Source organism: Manis javanica, chromosome 4 (assembly GCF_040802235.1).
Source record: "Manis javanica isolate MJ-LG chromosome 4, MJ_LKY, whole genome shotgun sequence".
NCBI lineage: Eukaryota > Metazoa > Chordata > Mammalia > Pholidota > Manidae > Manis > Manis javanica.
In genome coordinates this window covers 155,553,982-155,576,551 of record NC_133159.1, presented here as the reverse complement: position 1 = coordinate 155,576,551, position 22,570 = coordinate 155,553,982, and the positions used below count along the sequence as shown (strand labels likewise).

At 37.2% G+C, this 22,570-nt stretch overlaps 1 protein-coding gene across 3 annotated transcripts in view; it reads right to left on the bottom strand.

Moving 5' to 3' along the window:
• Nucleotides 1-22,570, bottom strand: part of SPAG9 (sperm associated antigen 9) — a 163,842-nt gene that overhangs the window by 103,227 nt on the left and 38,045 nt on the right. For 2 of the 3 annotated variants that reach the window (XM_036999026.2, XM_036999029.2), the window contains exon 2: nucleotides 19,369-19,489. In XM_036999026.2, the coding sequence (XP_036854921.1) occupies nucleotides 19,369-19,489 (121 nt within the window). Of the gene's footprint in view, nucleotides 1-3,568; nucleotides 3,650-19,368; nucleotides 19,490-22,570 lie in introns of those variants that run through there. The other variant, XM_073235428.1, reaches the window with a different exon arrangement.

The following is a 22,570-nucleotide window of genomic DNA, read 5'->3' as shown; positions in this document are numbered from 1 at the left end:
GTGGTATCATTCACAAAAAGACAAAACTAAAATTGACTGTTCTTCCACCTATTTATCTTTAAGATAGAAACAGAAAACTCTCTATAGTTAGACCATTTCCCATTCTATTTGCCTCCAAATATTCCCTTTTAGTACCATATGTTTTAAATTTAATTACAATAGGCTGGCAATGCAGAAAGACATGGAAATAAGCAGTGGAAAACCTGAACATCTGAAAACTAACAAAAACAAATGACTAGTAATATAACTTTGTATAAGGCATTTTGTGAGATAATGTACTATTTTATTAAAGCAAGATATAATAATATAAAGTTTATTCTTTTTCATATCCATTTTTACTATTTTACACCCCTAGAGAAGATAATTTTACCTTATGGTGTACTACAGTATGATAAAATTATCTGCTAACTTGAGAGTGTTATCTCATGAAAGTACAAAATAAAATTTGGAACAACTATATTTAAGAAGTATTTTCTACTCTTATTATAGAGCTAGATGTTTGTACTATTTAGTCAAGTCCAGAGGTCTTTCTTAGGATAAGACACTTCATTTGCTCATGAAGTCTGGGTGGCACAAAATGTCCCTCCAAAAATTTTAATGTATTCTTCATTCCCACTGTTAATTTTCCTTGGGGAAGAAAAAATCTGTCGTCATAAACATATTTATCTTGTTAGCAAAACCTAACCAATGATTCAGAAATTGACTTCCATCTGAAAAGGAAGTTTCAACACCTTTATCTTTACTACCTTCTTAAAACATTTTTTTGTTCATGTGATCTAAGGGACTATGTTAAGTAATCATCCCTGGGTGTTATCTGGTAATTCATTGGTCATAGCTATTAAAACATTCTATCCACCCCAAATTTTAAAATAAAAGTAGGCAAATTATCTTATGGTTAAAATATCTACCTACATAAGATTTGAATCTGTAGAAATGACAATCACATCCTCTAGTATAAGTATTATCCAATCCATCCTCCTTTCTACTCTATTATATGAATAAATTATAGCCTATTCACCAGTCACTGAAGGCCCTTAAATGACTTCTTTCTCTAGCTCATTAAAATGAAACAGGTTTGTTATTTTGTATAGTTATATGCAGATGTATCTTTGATAACTAATTATACAAATTAAAACAAGAATATTTTACCTATTACTAACAGACAACCATAGCACTGCAAAGATGGTTCAAATATTCTTATTTTCCCATTTATGAATTTAGAACTAAACAAGACAAGATGCCACTTAGAAAACCAAGGGATATCTTCCCAAAGTGGTTGTTCATTATGTTCAACTCTGTAAAACTATATACGCTTTCAGGCAGCCAATTTAGAGTTTGGGATGTTTCTAGTTCTGAGACTAGCTGTATATATAGGTAATTAAAGGGGAGCAGGGTTGTGGGAGGGAGTGGTCACAAAATGTAATATACCAATATAATGGAATGTTACTCTGCTCTAAAAAGGAATAAGTACTGATATATGATGCAACATGGATGAACCTTACGCTAAGTGAAAGAGCCAGTCAGAAAAGACCATGTATTATAAAATTCAATTTATATGAAATGTCCAGAATAGGGAAATCTATAGAGACAGAAAATAAATTAGTGGTTGCCAGGAGCTACGGGGAAGTAGGAAATGAGAAATGAGTGCTGACAGGTATGGGGTTTCTTTTTGGAATAATGAAAATGTTCTGGAATTAGATAGTGGTGGTGGTTGCATGACCTCGTGTGTATACTAAAATCCACGTAATTGTACACTCTAAAATGGTGGGTTTTATGGCATGTCAATTATATTTTGGAGGGAGGAGTGTCATTCAAAACCTATCCCCTAACACAAGCATCAGAAAATTACATCTTAAATGTAATAGTAACCTATTTTTTAAAAGGAAAAGATGGGAGGTCAAAAGATAAGGGAACAAAAAGAAAATATCAAAACTTACTAAATATTTGTTGAATGAATGAATATGCAATGAAGAGTTTTTAAATGGAAATAAAAATTAATCCAGAGCAACCTTGAAGTTATTTAAAATTCAGATTATAAAGAGCACAAATTGTAAATGCTGATTTCATTAAAATTTCCTCATCTTTTCTCTCTCAGATAATTCACAGTAGACAGAATAGGCAGCTGGTTAGTAAGCTTTAGGTATATTTACTCCCTTGCTTCAACACTTGAGCAAAATCATATACCACCTACTAAGGCAAAGACTGACCAGATATTAACCAAAGCAGTTTCCTATTTTTCCTAAGACACATAGCTAGAGTACATATCCCAGACTCTATAGTTAGTTTCTGAGTTACAGCCAATGAAGTAGAAGCAAAAGGTATGTGCACCACTCCTGGGTCTGGCCCAATAAGAACTTCCCACACAAACATCCGTTCCCTTTCCCCTTCCTCCAACTTGATACAGGTGAGTATGACACACTTGGAACTTCAAGTTGGAAAGACCTTCTTTCTCCACAGGAGCTACCCACCTGTTAGAAATTCCATCTTAAACTTTACTTCAACAAGAAATAACATTTGAGTCATTATACATGTTTTTTCTGACTTATTTGCTACAGCAACTAGAGTTACTTTAATTCATACATTAGCTTATAAACATGGATTAAGTCCTCCAAAAAGGCATTCTAAATGATCATTACCCCAATGATTATTTAAAAATAGTTTATGTCTTTTTTATTCTGGATGATTTTCTGTTGATTATTTTCTCCAATCTAATACCTCCAGCAGGTGCCTTGACAGAAACTGCCCATGACTTTCTGAATTTCATGTTTTCTTTACCTGTACTGTGGTTCTAAATAACAATATTATCTTTTTAGATATTTAAGTTAACCTCCAAGATCATATAATATAAACTCAGAACTTCTCACTCTTTTCTGAAAATACTAAAAACTAGTCAGCACAACATAGTCATTGGATTTCATTTTCTCAAGGCCTAAGTCACATGAGATGTATAGTGTTTAACTAAGAAATACCTTTAAATGCTGGGAAGAGCCATCTCTTCCAAGTCTTGAATGCCACTCAATAAAGGGAAAAGAAAAGGGAAGTAGAAGGGAAGGGGAAAGCAGGAAAGAAAGGCCCATCTGGGCAGGGACGGCGGACACTCCTGAAAGCCTCCAGTACAGGAAGCTAACCTATGCCTACGTCATTGATTAGACCTGAAATGTAGTAAGAGATGATTTCTTGTTTAATACTTCCCATCTGAACCCAAACCTCAAAATTATGTCAGGAAAAAAAACCTTAAAACGTTATCATTTTATTCATCAAACTAGCCACAGTCTAAGATTAACTAGAAAGAAACAAGATTTTGTTCTTTTTTTCCCTATGCCAAAACAACAGGTAACTAATCTGCCTTTTTTTTTTAACTGCTAATATTCTGGGGAGAAAAAAAATATCAAGGCATCTAAAAAGAAAAAGGGGGGAAAGGACAAGAAAGAGAAGAATCAAAAGACTAAATCAAAATCTTCCCCTTGTAATAGCTAATGGCTCTTTCTATCCATCTTTCCAAATAGCAAGAGGATATGATTAAGGCAGGAAGAGCCACCTGCTCTGCCTGCTCAAAATCAGAGCTTACCTCCTTAGATTGATGGCCTTTGCCAAGTTTGGAACACCTTCCATCTCTGTTGTCTTCTGCCCCATCAGACTGCTGATAGGCCTATGGGGGGAAGAAAGAGAAACAGACCTGCTAGCACGCCATATCCAACTCATTTGCCTTCTCAAAAGGAATCATCAGTTCTTACTATTCCTGGAAGGCAGATAATCCAACTATTACTTGGCCTCAGAAGATTGACATTGGTCTTTCGGAAGCTTTTCTTTGAGCAATTTAGGATCAAAAGTCTTAACAGGTAGTCAAGAATCAAATGCTGACTTGAGATCAAACATATTTCAGACTACCACATCAAAGCAGTATTAAAACCTCTCCTCTGCCAACTAAATCCTTCACCATGTCTCTAAATTTCGAAAGATTTTTACAGATATATATTATTAATCAATGACAAAATATGAAATGCTGAAGTATTCTCATGAATCAATGATCATATCCTTTAAAAAAAGGTAGGAAAACTTAAAAGAATCCCCAGTTGTAAGGTCTGACCTAGTCACTGTCTTGAAGATACTAAGCCATCCACGACAGAACGCCGACTACTCTACTATCTCAAGTCTCTATGGAGGGAGGGTCCATGCTTTCCCTCAGCACATATTCCTCTCTCTCACCTTCATGGACAATATCATGACCATCTAAAACCAGCAAATTCATTTTCTCTAATCTTCCAAAATCACAGAAAAACAACTTGGTATCTTCCTTACCCATCCTTTCATGTTTAAAAGAGAATTAAATCATTCATCTTTATTCTGTTCTCTAAGCTAAATCTCCATAATTCTTTTAACCCTTACTCATAAAATTTTCTATTAAAACTTTAGTTCTAGATGTGAACTGGTATTACAGCTTTAAGTCCTCAACAGACAACACCAACTACAGAAATGAAAGTATCCAAATACAGACACTAAAACATAGAACAGATATGAAGAGGACATAGGCTGTTACCTAATGAAGCAGAAGTAATACAATGTTAGCGTTTGCATAGATTATCTTCTGCCTAACTTTCTTCTTTCCATCTCATATATAGACTCTGAAAAAAGAAACCCTTACATAAAGTTTATTAAATATGCAGATATTCTTGATATTGCAAAGAATTATATTTGAGTTGAATGGACTAGAACTTTAACTTTCTGTATAGTGAATTTCATTTTGCCATTTTTAAAAATCATGACTTATGAATCTGAAACTGTTAAAACTGTCTTATTTAAAAATATGCTTCCAATGAAAATACAATCAGTTATCTACTTAATTCTAAAAATAATATACAAGAATTAACAAGATAAAATTAAAACTTAAAAAGCCACCTATTAAAGTATTACCCAAATTTTCAGAATATTAACATTCATTGCCACTTCTAAAGCACAACAAAGGGGCTGATAGAGCTTTTTACTGCCCTGAAGGTATTTTTTTTAAGTGATTTAAAAAAGTGACAAAATACTCAGGCCCTTTCAACTGTTAACTATGGTATGAAACTATACCTGGTAATTTCAAAATGGTTTATTTTTCTTTCGTGTTATGAAAATTCTCAATTTATCAACCACATCACTGACACTTTGCCTGTAAATAATCACCAAATTTGAAGTTTGTTTTAAGACATTTATTCCTTTAAAATAAAACTAAGTTAATGATTACACTACCATACTTTCCATCTAGTGGTATGCTAACTTTTATGACCAAAAAAGAAAGAAGTATTTTCCTTCCAATGATTCAAGGTAAAGGCTTGGAGGTATTAGATGACAATCTTGATACTAAACTTAAAAAGCAAATGAATGTTATATGGAGGACGGAAAGGGTTAAAGGGTCAGAGTATAAGGTTCTACCACAAATGTCATTAAGTTCATTTAATTTTTAAAAATGGATTTTTATTCAAAGGAAGGAAGGGCAGAATCAGAAAAGAATCTTTAAGTAGCTTAATATTACTGTCAACAAAATCTGCCATCTTCCCCACAATTCAAGGGAAAAGTCATCTATTACAAACTCAAGGAAAGGGGATTGAAGGCAACAGAATTTTCCCAAGAGAAAATCCAATAGCAAGTGGTTCTGTATCAGCTCTTCATGCTAATGTTATAAAAAATGATTCAAATTCATAAGTTATGGTAAACAAAATGAAATATGCTACTAAACTTTACTTCTCCAATTCTATTCACATTAAAAACTGATTAAACAAATTATATACCAAGAAAGATTAATATGTTCATATTCCTTGTCCACTTCCTTAAATACGTTCTAAAAAATGATCAAAAGGGAGAAAAATCTGTAATGTGAAAAATACCCACTGCATTATGATTCACAACATTGGGAAAAAATGTCCAAACAGCCAGCAGAATAAATTTTTGGGTTTTTAAAAATTTACCTTTATTTTTACCTTGATTCACTTCATTCCACAGAGGATTTGAGATAGCTTATAAGAATATATTTAACAATTATTATATATATGTATAAAATGTGATCAAGGAAGACAATTTAAATATGCCAACCAGGTAAGGCCCAAACCAGTCATTATGGTTGCACTTCTAAGTTTTTTTGCGTTTCTGAGTAGCCAAGGCAAAGAAACAAAATGGTCATTAAATGATTTGGAGAAAAAGAGAAAGCATAGTTCCTCAAGGAAAATAAGAATTGTTAATAGATGGCACAGCTTCTAGACGATAGATGTAGGCAGATACTTAAGAAAATAATTATAGGGAGGGTGAGGGGGATAAAGGGGCACAAAAATTGTCAATCATATTATAAATTGCTCATGGGGATAGTAGTACAGCATGGAGAACACAGTCAATGATTCTGTAACATCTTACTATGTTGATAGATAATAATTGCACTAGAGGGGGTGGGGATTTAATAATATGGATAACTGTTGAACCACTGTTCTATATTTGATAAAATTGCATATCAATGATACTTCAAAAAATAATAATAATTAAAGATTATACAAGGAAAATATTTTTGATAATGTTAAGAAAAAGATACAAAATTATATGTACACTCTATCTACAATGATATAAAAACATGGTATATATTGAAAAAAGACTAAAAGGTCATAAACAACTCTCCCCCCAACAAAACTATGATTCCTTTGACTGTAATTAACACACCATGTTCTTCTGGTATGGTAGAAGAATACGTAGGCTGAATGCTAGGCATATAGTAGTATTTTAATATTTTTAACTGTATTAAAATATCTATGTACTTGACTCATTCAAGATAATATTTGGCTTACAAGAGAGAATTACTCAATACACAACAGAACTAATAAATATAAATATTTTCTGACAAAGAAGCCATTACTGACACACCATAGCAAGGTTAACTGTAGACTCCTTACATAACTGAAAGGCACCAATATGCCTTTCTCAGTCCACAACTTCCTTATTCCATTCCACATATACTTTAGAGTCTTCCTTAAGTTTCACAAAATGTTAACTACCAAGGATGTTATTGTTACCGCCAGATAAGAAATAACATACAGCATTGTTGAAATGCCGTATTCATGTTGGAAAAACCAAAAACGTGTCTTAGGTAGTCAAATTTTGAAGGGAGCAACAAGAAATCTTCAAAATCAAACGTGACCACAAAATTGTAACAATATTTTCATAGATACAACTTCTCCCATTGTGAAATCATACCACAACCTGACATAGTTCCCATTATCAAAAGCTGTAAAGTGTATCCTTTAATTCAGTTTCAAGTCTCTGACATTATCTTGTCTCTCAAATAGCAAGTTAACTACAACCAAAATTTCCCTTCTTCAAGGAAGTAGTTTACAAAGCAGAACATGGACTTTTACTGTGGCTACTTTTTAAATGGATATGTGCCATAAAACACGTCAATCAGAGCTAAGTCTCTTAAAATAAGAGACAGTAAAGTACTATACAAATAAAAAAATGGAAATTAGACAAGATACTGTTATCATATAGCACTCAAAAAAGAGCACAAACAGAAAAAATTATATCTATCCTTCTACTATAGGTATCATAATCAAATAATTTCTGTGGCCTTAGGTGCTTATTTAAAAACAGATGTTATGAACACTTAAAACATTTAGTAAGTTAAAAAAACAAAAGCAACAACAAATGTTGGGTCATAACAACAATTTAAAAAATACTCATTAAAGAAAGAGGAACCTTCCTACACTGCTGGTGGGAATATAAGCTAGTTCAACCACTGTGGAAAGCAATATGGAGGTTCCTCAAAAAACTAAAAATAGAAATGCCATTTGACCTGGGAATCCCACTCCTTGGAATTTACCAAAAGAATTCAACTTTTCAGACTCAAAAAGACATATGCACCCTGATGTTTATGGCAGCGCTATTTACAATAGCCAAGATATGGAAGCAACCTAAGTGCCCATCAGTAGATGAATGGATAAAGATGTGGTACATATACACAATGGAATACTATTCATCCATAAGAAACAAACAAATCCTACCATTTGTAACAACATGGATGTAGCTGGAAGATATTATGTTCAATGAAATAAGCCAGGCAGAGAAAGACAAGTGCCAAATGATTTCCCTCATTTGTGGAGTATAACAATGAAGCAAACAAAATAGGAGCAGACTCTCGGACTCCAAGAAGGGACTAGTGGTTACCAAAGGGGAGGGGTGTGGGAGGGCGGTGGGGAGGGAGGGAGAAGGGGATTGTATTATGTTTAGTACACATAGTGTGGGGGATCACAGGGAAAACAGTGTAGCACAGGGAAGGCAAAGAGTGAACTATGGCATCTTACTACACTGATGGACAGTGACTGCATTGGGGTATGGGTGGGGACTTGATAATATGGGTGAATGTAGTAACCACATTGTTTTTTCATGTGAAACCTTCATAAGAGTGCATGTCAATAATACCTTAATAAAAAATTTTTTAAAACTCATTAAAAAACAAAAATTAATAGAATTATTTTTAAATTATCTGGATATTCTGTTTCTAGTATAGAAAAAGAACAAATATACTCTGACATACATCCATTTACATTTGTTTTCATTAAAAAAAATATATACTCCCAGTTCTGGTTTTTCAAAACAATAGGGTACTGATGATCCTTAAGATTACCACCTACCACCACTTTCTTAAAAAATAAGGGGCTTTTCAGAACAAATAGGCATCCTACAGTATGGGAGAATATATTTGTAAATGACATATCCAACAAGGGGTTAACGTTCAAAATATATAAAGAACTCACATGCCTTAAGACCCAGAAAGCAAATAACCTGATTAAAAAAATGAGCAGAGGATATGAACCGATGCTTCTCCAAAGAAGAAATTCAGATGGCCAACAGGCACATGAAAAGATGCTCCACATCACTAATTATCAGGGAAATGCAAATTAAAACCACAATGAGATATCACCTCACACCAGTAAGGATTCCCAGCATCGAAAAGATTAAGAACAACAAATGCTGCTGACGAGGATGCGAGAAAGGGGAATCCTCCTACACTGCTGGTGGGAATGTAAGCTAGTTCAACCACTGTGGAAAGCGATACGGAGGTTCCTCAAAAAACTAAAAATAGAAATACCATTTGACCTGGGAATCCCACTCCTTGGAATTTACCCAAAGAATTCAACTTCTCAGATTCAAAAAGATATATGCACCCCTATGTTTATCGCAGCACTTTTTACAATAGCCAAGAAGTGGAAGCAACCTAAGTGCCCATCAGTAGATGAATGGATAAAGAAGATGTGGTACATATACACAATGGAATACTATTCATCCATAACAAACAAATCCTACCATTTGCAACAACATGGATGGAGTTAGAGGGTATTATGCTCAGTGAAATAAGCCAGGTGGAGAAAGACAAGTATCAAATGATTTCACTCATCTGTGGAGTATAAGAACAAAGAAAAAAACTGAAGGAGCAAAAGCAGCAGCAGACTCACAGAACCCAAGAATGGACTAACAGTTACCAAAGGGAAAGGGAGTGGGCAGGATGGTTAGGAAGGGAGGGATAAGGGGAGGAGGGGGAAGAAAGAGGGCATTATGATTAGCATGTATAATGTGGGAGGGAGGCACAGCGAGGGCTGTTCAACACAGAGAAGACAAGTAGTGATTCTACAGCATCTTACTATGCTGATGGACAGTGACTGTAACAGGGTATGTGGTGGGGGACTTGGTGATGGGGGGAGTCTAGTAGGCATAACTTTCCTCATGTAACTGCAGATTAATGATACATACATACATACATATATAATAAATAAATAAAGATAGATAGATAGATAAATGGAGAGATAAATAAATAAATATTCTTAATAGCCTCAGTTTATGGACCATGAGATTTAGTGTTATTAGCTTTGTGCACCTGAATGGTCAATTTTGATTAACCACAGTTTTAAGTTCTTTAACTATTTAGACACCAAACTTTATTTCAAAATAGTATAGCAACTTCCCAAAGGAGAAATTCCTGGTAGGTCAGTATATTAATAACAAAACTAAAATTTTCAGATCAAATTTCACTTAAGACTATATCCATTACTTAGTGAATAATTTCCTCAACTCTTCCCTAGAGAATTATCAATCATTTTTAAACGATACCTTATTCTTTAAAATTACTTTGTATTAAGATGGAAAACATAGTAATGAGTACATCTGAGAGAGGAATGAGAGGGTGGATACCACAGAACATGTCAATTCCAAAAAGAACTGGACATGACTTACTTGACTGGATGACAAATCTTAATTAAGAGACTACTGTATTTTGTTACATTTACTAGAAAGGAACAGGAAGCAGGATTTTTAAGTTTAGTAAGGAGGGATAAAGTGTATGTGAAAAAAATCAGTAATTCATTTATTTATTTTTTTGGAAAAAACAATAGTATCTCCTTTGAATGTATGAGATGTTTTAAGGTACTTTGATATCAAAAATGCAATTTTGAATACAAGTAATTTTTTCTTTAATATTTCCCTTATCATAGAATCAGTTACCTAATACATCAAAGGACTCTGCCAAGGAGTTCCTAAGTCAAAAGAAAATTTCCTTATCAAAAATTTGGTGCTCTTCAGAAATCAAGAGAAAAAGTTAATAGGTAGAACAATGAGAGGTTGGTTCTGTCAACAGTATCTTTAGTGTTCAGCTCTAAAACCATATAATCCCTGATATGAAAATACAATCAAGTTAGGATTAAAATATCATCTCCAAAACTAATTTTTCTTTTTCTTTGAATAGGGAATGCTCAACTCTTGAAATGTACCAAAACCTTGCAACTGCTACAAGACTGTTTCCATAGATGAGTGATACTCATAGTAATGTGACTCCAGTAATATATTTGTTAGCGTATATATTGAGAAGTCCATCATGCAGGACCTCAAGATTGCTACAGCTGCACACAGAAGAAGTCACTTGATGGGCTCAATTAACAAAGGAAGGCTACAGCACTCTAGTTATCTACAAGCCTAAAGGTATAAAGATGAGACACATGGCCCATTTTGTTTCACTCGAGTTGGCTTCTGTTACCAAGCATCCACTGGTTCCCATCTATGACATCTACTTAATAGCCATGGGATTTCTCGTTGAATTCTACAATGCTTGAACTCCAGATTGACCAGTGATCTAGGTTTAGCTCAAGTAAGTTCTTTCAGAGAACTGGAAGGAACAGTCAGTTAACGTGCACACTCTGAAGCCTGGTAATGAATGTTTTCCATCATCAATGCCAGTCCCTTAAGAGCAGGTGTCACTATGTATCTCTAATGGGTGTTGTAAGAAGAATAACTACTGGCCAGCTCTTGTTTCCTAGGATTCTGAAAGTTTGCAATGCTGGGAGGGAAAACTGGAGAGCTATGCCTGAATTAAACATGAGAACAGGCCATGAAGTCATCCTGCCCAAAGCAGATTACAGATTCAATGCAATCACTATCAAAATACCAACAGCACTTTTCAGTGAACTAGCACAAATAGTTCTAAAATTCATATGGAACCACAGAAGACCCCAAATAGCCAAAACAATCATCAAAAAGAAGAACAAAGCTGGGGGGATTATACGCCCTGACTTCAAGATCTACTGCAAAGCTACAGTAATCAAAACAGTATGGTACTGGTACAAGAACAGACCCATAGAACAATGGACCAGAATAGAGAGCCCAGATATAAACCCAAACATATATGGCCAGTTAATATCCAATAAAGGAGCCATGGGTATACAATGGGGAAATGACACTCTTCAATAACTGGTGTTGGAAAAACTGGATAGCTATATGCAAGACAATGAAACTGGATTACTGTCTAACTCCACACACACAAGTAAACCTGAAATGGATCGAAGACCTTAATGTTAATACATGAAACCATAAAACTCTTATAAGAAAACATAGGCAAAAATCTCTTGAACATAAGTATGAGCAATGTTTTCCTGGACACATCTCCCTAGGCAAGGGAAACAATATCAAAAATCAACATGTGGGACTATATCAAACAAAAAAGCTCTGTACAGCAAAGGATATCAACAGAACAGAAAGGCAACCTACAGCATGAGAGAATGTATTTGTAAATGATTTATCCAATAAGGAGTTAACATCCAAAATGCATACAGAACTCATATGCCTTAACACCAAAAAAAGAGAAATAACCCAATTTAAAAATGGACGGAGGACATGAGCAGATACTTCTCAAAAGAAGAAATACAGATGGCCAACAGGCACATGAAAAGACACTCCACATTGCTAATCATCAGGGAAATGCAAATCAAAACTTCAATGAGATTATCACCTCACACCAGTGAGAATGGCCTCTATCCAAAAGACAAAAAAATATCAAGTGTTGGTGAGGATGTGCAGAAATGGGAACAGTCTTGCACTTTTGGTGGCAATATAAATTGGGCAACAGCTGTGGAAAGCAGTATGGAAGTTCCTCAAAAAACAAAAAAAAGAAATATCATTCAATCCACTAACTCCACTTCTAGAAATTTACCTGAAGAAAACAAAATCACTGATTTGAACAGATATATGCACCCCTATGTTTACTGCTACATTATTTACAATAGCCAAGATATGGAAGCAACCTAAGTGTCCATCAGTAGATGAATGAAGAAGATGTGGTACATATACACAATGGAATATTACTGAGCCATAGAAAGAAAAGAAATACTGCCATTTGCAACAACACGGATGGATCTAGAGGGTATTGCGCTCAGTGAAATAAACCAGTAAGAGAAAGACAAATACCATATGATTTCACTTATCTGTGGAATATAAACAGAAAGCAAAACAGAAAGAACAAAACAGCAGTAGACTCACAGACACTAAGAAGTTTACCATGGGGGGGTCAGTTGGTGGGTGGTTGGGGAGGGTGAGGCAGATAAAGGGGCACAAAAATTCTCAATCATAATATAGCTTGATCACAGGGACAGTAGTACAGCATGGAGAATATAGCCAATGGTAACATCTTCCTACGTTGACAGACAGCTGTACTAGTAGGGTGAGGATTTAATAATTTGGGCAACTGTTGAATCACTGCTGCATATACTTGAACTAAAACAAGACTGTACACCAATAAAGTAAGTAAAAATAAAAAATAAAATAAAATAAAGTATTGTGGAAGGCACTTTGGAATTAGGTCACAAGCCACACCACCCCACCCCATTTCTCTATGCTTGTCAGAGCCAGAAGGAAGTCCAACAACCTTGTGCAGCAATAAACTTGACATATTTATTAATTAACCTCTATCATTTAAATTTTAAGTGCATAGAAAATAAACTTGTTTAAAAACTCCTTTTTTTTACAACTATGTACACTTTTACATTTAGTCTTGTGTAGAGAGCTTTTAGTATTATTATTTTTTGAACTATTATAGTATTTTTCTTCATCTCTGCCACAGGGAATTAACACTGATGGAATTTAGACACATTTTTTTTCCTTTTTCTCTAACCAGAAGCTTGGAAGAACAAAAAGAAAAAAAACAAAAGATCTGTTATACATGATAAAGTTGTCAAGAAATGCCTTATTTCTAGAAAAGAAACCTGTCATCTGTTGAGCTTTTAAAACAATTACTCAACTACCTGTATTTACTAAAGAGACTGTTAAAAGTTCAACAGAAGAAACACCACAAGTCTATTTTCTTGGTTGAAAGACTGAACTGAAGTATCTCAGAACAAGATATCAGGAAAGCAAAGAACACAGTATTCCCCTAAATGCAGTGGTAACCCCAACATTCATAACCAAAAGTAGAGAAACAAGGGGTATGGGTACAGACTGGCAACATTCATGGCAGAAAACAATCCAGGTGACCCCATTTTTGCATTTCTCTCTGATCCTGGGAATGGACTGTTCTACCATCCCTTTAAGGTGTGGGTGTTCCCCCATTTTGGGGGGATCAGAGGAGTGCCATTAAAAGCCAAGAAATAGAAAAAAAATAAAAGAGAAGTGACTAGTGGTTACCATGGGGGAGGGGTTAGGGTAGGATAAAGGGGCACAAAAATTCTCAATCATAATATAAGTTGGTCATGGGGATAGTAGTACAGCATGGAGAATACAGTCAATGATTCTATAACATCTTCCTATGTTGACAGATAAGATAGTGACTGCACTAGTGGGGGTAAGGATTTAATAATACGGGTAACTGTTCAACCACTGTGTAGTACACTTGATACCAATGTAAGATTCTATATCAATGATAGTTAAATAAAAAATGAATTAGGAAAAAAAAAAGAAAAGAGGCCACAAAGTTTTCCCTATTTCTTTTTCCAATTTCTACTTAATTAGGTCCACTTTTATTAGTCAAAAAGGGGAATTCATCCTTGGGGTTTGAAATAATAATTATTTTAAAATCAAGAATGATAAGTGGAATTATATTAAAAAGGAAGTGAAAAATGATATTCTGTTTCCCTAACTGCCCTCAGTTTTCCACTAAAAAGGAATGAAAAAGAGAGTTCAGTAATTTCTTTATACATACTTCAAAGTTAGGGAGTTTTTCTTACATTTTTAAATCTCGAAGCAACACAGGAACCAATGGAACTTTGAGTGGCTGATCAAAATTAGAAGAAGTGATCTACATGCACAGAATCCTGCACAATGGATAGAGCATAAGGTTAACTACAAACAAATCTGAGAACTGAAATGCAGAAAAAGTCTTATAGATAACTCTGACTTAGTCTTCTCTGTAGCTACAGGTGTAAGGTTGGAGGCACCGGAGGGAGGGGTGAGCACGTCAGACACTGATGACATGCCAAAGTCCCCGGCTGCTGCCCCCTCACAACCTGAAAAATGTGCCTTAGGCTAGCCAATCCTTGCGCTGCTGTAAATCTAAGCTCTGCCTCCCCCTACCTTCTTTAAAAACTCCCCGCCTGTCTGGTTGTGCGCGATTTCCCCAGCCTCTATTAGCACAGACTGGTGAACCTCACCCGGGACTGCGCTCAAATAAACTGCCTGGCCCTTTGTTGCCTCTCCTCGCCTGCTTTTTTTGGTTAGAATTTATCTTACATTTGGTGCCAAAACCCAGGAAGGAAATTGAGCAAGGGGCCCCGACTGGCCATCGGCAGCCCTGCCCCCTCCTTCCCCAACCCGGGACCTCAGCCTGCTCTCCACTGCGTGGACTATTTTCCAGTGAGTCCCTCAGTTTCCCCCAGACTGTTTCCCTTCCTAACCCATTTTCACCGGGTCCGTTCAAAATTGTAGCTACATCCAGGTTGGGGCATCCGGCCCCTTGGGCATCCAGCCCATCCGCTGCGGGCATCTGGCCCACCCCTGGCCCTGTGGTGGAGGAGATGTCCCTCACCCAGGCTCCCAGGCTGTCTCCCCTGACTTGGCGCACTTGGGATGCTGGGCACTCCTCTCAGCAGGATTAGTTGGGGAGTGGCGCAGACATGGGGAACCAGCCCTCGAAAGCAGAGGCTCAGACCCCGCCGCAGTGTCTCATTTCTAATTTGGCTACTCTATGTTTGTCCCAGGAAGTTCGCAAATGGAAGCTAGTCTTTCTTTGCTCTGAGGCTGGGCCTCAGTATCCCTTGGACAATCGATCTCGCTGGCTCCCTGAGGGACCTTTCGATTTTGGCCTCCTCACTGACTTGACTAATTATTGCCACCAGAGCGGAAAGTAGGGTGAAATCCCATATGTGCAGGCTTTTTGGATTTTGCACTCCCGCCCAGACCTTTATGTTAAGTGTTCAACGACTCAGGTTCTCCTGGCTCGATCTCCAGTTAAAGATTGTCAGCCTCTTACTCTGCCCAGTCCTTCTTCCTTTTCAGATCCGCCGGAGAACCTTGGTTTCCCACCTCTCTCAGCTCGCTACCCCCACCCCTCTCTGCCACCATCTTTAAGTTCTTTGTCCTCCCCCGTGTTGCTGCCATCTTAAAGTCCTACATTCTTCCTGCTCCTCTCCTCTTCTGGTGGCTGCACCACCCCTCCCCCTCTCCTTCCGCCTTCACTGCCCTCTTCCCCCACCAGAACATGCTGCTCCCGCCCTCCGGTTCTGGAAGCCACAGACAAGACTCCTCCCAGCACAGACCTGCCTCCTTTCTCTCCCGACCCTACACCACACACCCACGGTTTTGAAAGTGGTCTGGCATGGTTGTTGGGGGTCGGTGAGCTAGGCGTAGCAAGTAAATATCTTAGTGATTGTGTATTGCAGTGTGTGTGCCTGCCTGCAGCCTGAAAATTTTTGTGGTGACCTAAAATCTTAGAGTTTTGCTAAGTTAAGTAGACATATTTTGTGCTTAGAGATTATGCTGTAAAGCACATGGTGTCAGGAATCATAAAGTGTGTTCATGAATTTGTTAATCTAAAGAATGCTAGTGCAATAGTTTACAATAGCTCACTTGTCAGTGTTCACTGAAAATTAAAGTTCCTAATAGTTTTAAAGTCTAATTAAAGCTATTTAAAGAAGAAAACCTCTCTACTTGGTAAAAGGATGTATGTTTTAATAAGAGAAAGTATAAAGAATAGAAATTCATTTTGTTGAGGGTAAAAGAAAGTAATTGTTCTAAAGTACAGCTATGTATTTAAAGAGAGAGAACACAATATAAAAGGAAGTAGAAAGTTTGTGGAAGAATTGATATGGTCATGCTATATAAAATTAAAGCAAATGAATCTCAGTATCAAGTACACAGCAAAATTTGAATTTTGTTTTCAGTTAAAAAGACAAAGTTTTCTTAACTGTTAGTCTGCTCTCAATGTTGAAAGATTGCAGAGTTCTCTAATTGTTTTATCAAAACAGTTTCTCATGCTTAAAGTCTCAATGAGTTGTCTGAATATTTAAGATAATAAGATCTTAATATGAAAACACTAAAAGCTAAGCTTTGCTAATAACTGTGTAACCTTCTGTATTTGCCTTTAAAATCTTTTATTGTCATTCTAGTTAAATAGATAAGTATTGTTTCATAGTAACTTATGATTCTATTTAGACAAATACCTTAAAAAAAAAAAAACTTTAACAGCTTCCCAAACTCAAATTCAAAAAGGTGCTTTTACATCTAGTTAACTCTGATATTTTCCAGAGGGCCCCTGGAACATGTCAGAGGAATTTTTTCTCATTAGAGAAAGTATTTAGCCAATTTGGCTTATTTATCTGATATAAAATTACCTGCTAAATTACCTAAAAAGTAAGTCAAAGAGAATAATGCTAAACTTTGTTATTGAATGTTCTGTGTTAGAAAAATATCCAAATTTCCTTATCTCGACTGTCTTACAGTAAGCTCTCATCAGATCTTTAACCATTGTCATTTGTAAGTCTTTTGTCATTTATAGTCACCGTTTTATTACTCATAAACTAGTAAAGAACTAGATTTCACCAGAGCAAGTATTAGTTACATAAGACGTAAATTAAAAAGGCAAAAGAGAGACCCCAGACTCCACTCCTTGACCTGGTAATCATGGCCTTTAAAGTCTTTAATACCCATAATAAAGAACATGAGAGGAGGACAGTGTCCCAAAACCAATCCTTCGCGGCAGCCCTGCAGCCAACAGGACAGGAGTCTCATCACACCAAAGACTGGTCCGGAGCTCGTGAGCCTCCGGGACCCTGCTTCCGGTGTGGCCAAGAAGACCATTGGGCAAAGAGATGCCCCAACCCAACAAACAAGCCGACTAAAACCTGCCCATTTTGTGGTAAGAGAAGTCATTTGAAAGTAGAGTGCCCAGTTGGGGAAGGTCATCCTTTGGTAACAGAGTCTCGTGGGAGGCAGGCCCCCCTGAGGGACTCCCCTCCAGACCTGCTAAGCCGATGCCTAAACTCGAACACCCCTATCACCCTTGCCGAGCCCAGGGCCACGCTGTGGGTAGCAGGTAAGTCCATCTCGTTTTTAGTAGACACAGAGGCTGCCTACTCTGTTTTACCTTCCTTTCACGGGCATTTACATCCTTCCCAGGTCTCGGTCGTGGGTGTCACGGGAACCCCCTCTAAGCCTCTAGAGACAGGTCCAGTAGGCTACATGTTTGAGAGCCATCCTCTTACCCACTCATTTCTAGTCATTCCATCCTGTCCCTTCCCTTTGTTAGGGAGAGATTTCCTCTCCAAGCTTGGTGCCTCTATCTCCCTGCCTTTCAGTCATCGTCAACCGAGCTCACTCATCATCTTAGCCAATATAAGTTGTAGCCCTGAACCCTCCACAGACCCTCCTGTACCGTCGACCGGCATTAACTCGATAGTCTGAGACACCTCTACTCCTGTAGTGTTGACCCATCATGCTCCAGTCCTCATCCACCTCAAAGACCCATCCTCCTCTCCTTCTAGACCCCAATTTCCTATTTTCCAAGCCCATCGCAAGGGCATCCTACCTATCATTAACCATCTTCTTTCCCAAAGGCTTCTGGTACCAACTAATTCTCCCTGAACACTCCAATCCCTCCAGTCAAGAAGCCATCGGGGGCCTACCAGCTTGTTCAAGACCTGCAGATAATCAACAAAGCTGTAGTCACTCTTCACCCAGTCACCCCCAGTGCTTATACTCTCTTATCTCAAGTTCCCCCGGATACCTCTCCTACCTACCTTACTTCTCACTCCTAAGAAAGATACCCCCTTGTCCCGCCCAATGCTCATCTTTCCATTCTTTTGTCCAGGTTGCCTGCTACGAACAAGCCTCAGTCTGTCTCTCATCGTCCGGACTACAGTACTACACGGGGCAAAGCCTAGGTGATCATGCTAGATCCATCTGTCCTGAGAGACAAAGACAACATATCTGCTAGAACCTCTGGCCACCAACAGAGAAGGTAGACAGTAGAAGTGAACAAGACCATGTGGGTACATCAGTACTCACCCCTTCCCTCTAAGCCTCCTCTGGCCTCCCACCAACCTCAACCCTACCTGTGCCACCCCTCCTCAGTCAGAAGTAGCCAGATCGAGATGGCGCCCATTATAACCAAAAGGCTAGAATGTAAGGTTGGAGGCACCAGAGGGAGGGGTGAGCACATCGGACACTGATGATGTGCCAAAGTCCCCGGCTGCTGCCCCCTCCCTACCTGAAAAATGTGCCTTAGGCTAGCCAATCCTTGCGCCACTGTAAATCTAAGCTCTGCCTCCCCCTACCTTCTTTAAAAACTCCCCGCCTGTCTGGTTGTGCCCGACTTCCCCAGCCTGTATTAGCACAGACTGGTGGACCTCGCCCAGGATTGCGCTCAAATAAACTGCCTGGCCCTTTGTTGCCTCTCGTCACCTGCTTATTTCGGTTAGAATTTATCTTGCAATGGGTAACATGTGAAAATGTGAACAAAGGAAGACTAAACCTAGCTCTCAGGTCTCACTCTTGACTCAGGGATGACAATTCCAAGATGTATCTGAAGCCCTAGTGAACCGTCAGGAGGAGCCACTGCACCATAAGAGCCCACTCTGATGTGTGCTTAGGAGAGGTGTTTCTACTTACTCTGGTCGGCATAGTTTTTTGCTTTGAGTTCAAGTTGTCTTGTTTGAGACTCTAAAGATTCCACTCGTGTCTGTAAATCCTTTTTTTCCTGTTCTTGAGAGTCTTCAAATTCAATGAATTTCTAATAAAGAAAAATATGTTATTTTCATTAAAGAAATGAAATTTTTTAATATTATCAACTCTTGTATTTCTTGGTATGAAGAATCACAATTAGGCATTAACTACTTAAAATATCTCAGAATCATGAACTTAGGCTGATTTTTAGTTTTCCTAAAAAATTAAGTTTTAAAAGTTCCAAATACAAAAGGGAAAATTTGACAAGATAATTTGTTTATGAAAGTGCTTCCACTCCATATAATAGGAATTGCAAAGGAACTACATATATCCTACTCCAAACACATAAAATCCTTTAGTATATTTACATGTTTATCTGAGTGCAAGACACAATTTTTCACATAATTTTTACTTAACATGTATAAAACAGAAAAGTAAAGAATGATGGAATATCAGTGAATATTTCTTTAATAATTATTTGATTAATAGACTAATCTTCCAGATTACCTGAACCATGGAGTTTAAATTCCTAAGAAAAAGAGCATGTACTAGAAATAGTTCTACTAATAAATTTAATCTACTAAAACTGTTCTTGTCAAGGATTATCATTAAATCTAATCATTAAATCTTTGACTTTATCTTAATTGTTATATCACCATCATTTAACAACTGATTACTAATTCCTCCTTAAAACATTTTTTCTCATTTGGTTTCCAGGACTTCTTCTGTTTTCCTTCTATCTCACTGTCTGCTCCTTCTCGGTCTTCTTTGTTGCTTCTTCCTCTTCTCCCCAACTTCTTAACATCAGCAAGTTCAATCCCTGAAAAGTTTTTCTCTTTGTTGTTTAGTCTTAATCCCTGGTGATCTCATCCATTTTCATGGCTTTAAATACTAACTATATGCTGAAAACCTCCAAATTTCTAGCTGAGTCTCTAGCCCAGACCTGAGTTCCATATTTGCATGTCCAACAGCCTAATGGACAACTTCATTTGAATGTCTAATAAACATCCTAACCTTAACACGTTAAAGCTTGCTCCCCCTCATTTTACGCAGCTCATTAAATTACTGTGGTCAACTGTTCAGGCCCAAAACTTTGGAGTCAACTTTGACCCATCTCCTTCTCTAATACCTCATATGCAATCCATCAGCAAATCTATCTTTAGATCTGACCATTTTTCATCATCTCCACCATCTTTCTGGTCTGTACCCACCATTATCTATTGCCTGGGTTAATGCAACAGCAACAGCCTCCTAACTAGTCTTACTTCCACTCTTGCCCCTCTGTACAATGCAATCTAAATAGAGTAATTAAACCCCTTAAAAAGTAAGTCAGATCAGTTTACTCCTCTGCTCAAAATCCTCTGATGACATTCTTTCAAAGTCCTTACCACAGCCTCCCAAGACCAACACAATCCACCATCTTCTTACTTATTTGACATCATCCTGTACGACTCTTTCTCCCCATCCCCAGCACCTCCTTCACACTGATCAAGCATCCATGCAATTCCTCCTATAATCTAAGCATTTACACCTGCTTCCTACTGCCTGGAATTCTCTTCCTCCAGATATCCAAATGGCTTGCTCCCTCCTTAACATCTTTGATCAAATGTCACCTTCTTACTAAAACTTTCCTTACCCATCATATTTAAAAGTGCAGTACCCATCCCTTACTTTCCCTTCCTGCTTTTTTTCTCTATAGCACTTACCTCATCTAATATACTATATGTTTTAGTAACTTATTTACCATTTGCCTTGCCTCACTAGAATGTAGGCTCCATGAGGGTAGAGAATTTAGTTTGTTTTTGTGTGCTGCTGTTTCCAATACAAAGAATTAATTAATTCATTGAAAAAACTATATGGTAGACACATGGAATATGACTGCTTAAGTATTACACTATCCTTGCCATCCAAGGGTGTTCACTGGTTACAAATTACATACAAGAAGATGATATAAATGTTATACTGAAAAGAAAAGCAGCAACTATATAACAGGATGTTGCTATGAAGTCTGAGCAAGTTATTTCAACATTTTGTGTAGAAATTAAACAAAGACTAAGAATTAATGCGAAAATGTAATTATTTTTTGGCCTGCTTTGAAAATGATGCTCTCTTGGCTAACTGACCTGCTTTATCTAGGTAAGTAACCAGAAATTATTTTAGGCTCCATTTGTGCTATGGATAAAGTGCTATCTTAAAGAATATACAGCAAATGTTTACCAAGTTAACACTTAAAATGCTATGCTACTAAACTCCTAACAAAAAATTCTACCACTTACATTGGTGGTTGCCAGGGGCAGGAGCTGGGTGAAGGTGAAATGGGTAAAGGTGGTCAAAGGGTAAAGACTTCAGTTGTAAGATAAGTAAGTTCTGTGAATATAATATACAGCACAGTGACTACAGTTAACAGTACTACTGTATTGCATGTTTGAAAGTTGCTAAGGGTAGACTTTTAGAAGTTTTCACCACATAGACATACACACACACACACACACACACACACAGTCTGTAATTACATGAAGTGATGGCTGTGTTAACTAACCTTATTGTGGTAATAATTTTTGAAAAGTATACATATATCAAATCATCACACTGTACACCTTAAGCTTACACAATGTTGTACATTATGTCAATTATTTCTCAATAAAGCTGAAAAAAAACCTACAAACTGTTAAGTCTGGGGAAAGGAAATCCTGGAACACAATACCTCTAAAAACCGAAATTAGTCAAAGGGAGAAATAAAGTTAAAAATCCATTTATTGCTTACAAACTGCAGTTTGGGGACTTCTCACATTCCTGCTCTAGCAGCAGCAAAACTGGTGTTCCCCTTCACCTCTCAGGTACAGATAAGCCCTCCATTACCCAGGTAATTACCATTGATATGGAGATGAACTTCTCTCCACCCCTGAGGAATGATGCAAATACACTAAAGTCATATTTCTCTCCACCCTTGAGCTCCTATTGATATGCATATGTACTAAAACCAGGCGAGATATTCTGGGAATATTACAATTTTACCCACAAAACTTTACCACTATTCAGCCTATTCAGAAGTCCTTTCTGACTGATAGAGGAAACATCATGGACACACAGCTGCATGTCTGGTCTTAGAGACCCAATTTTGGTTAGAGAGAGGCATGAATAATCCTTA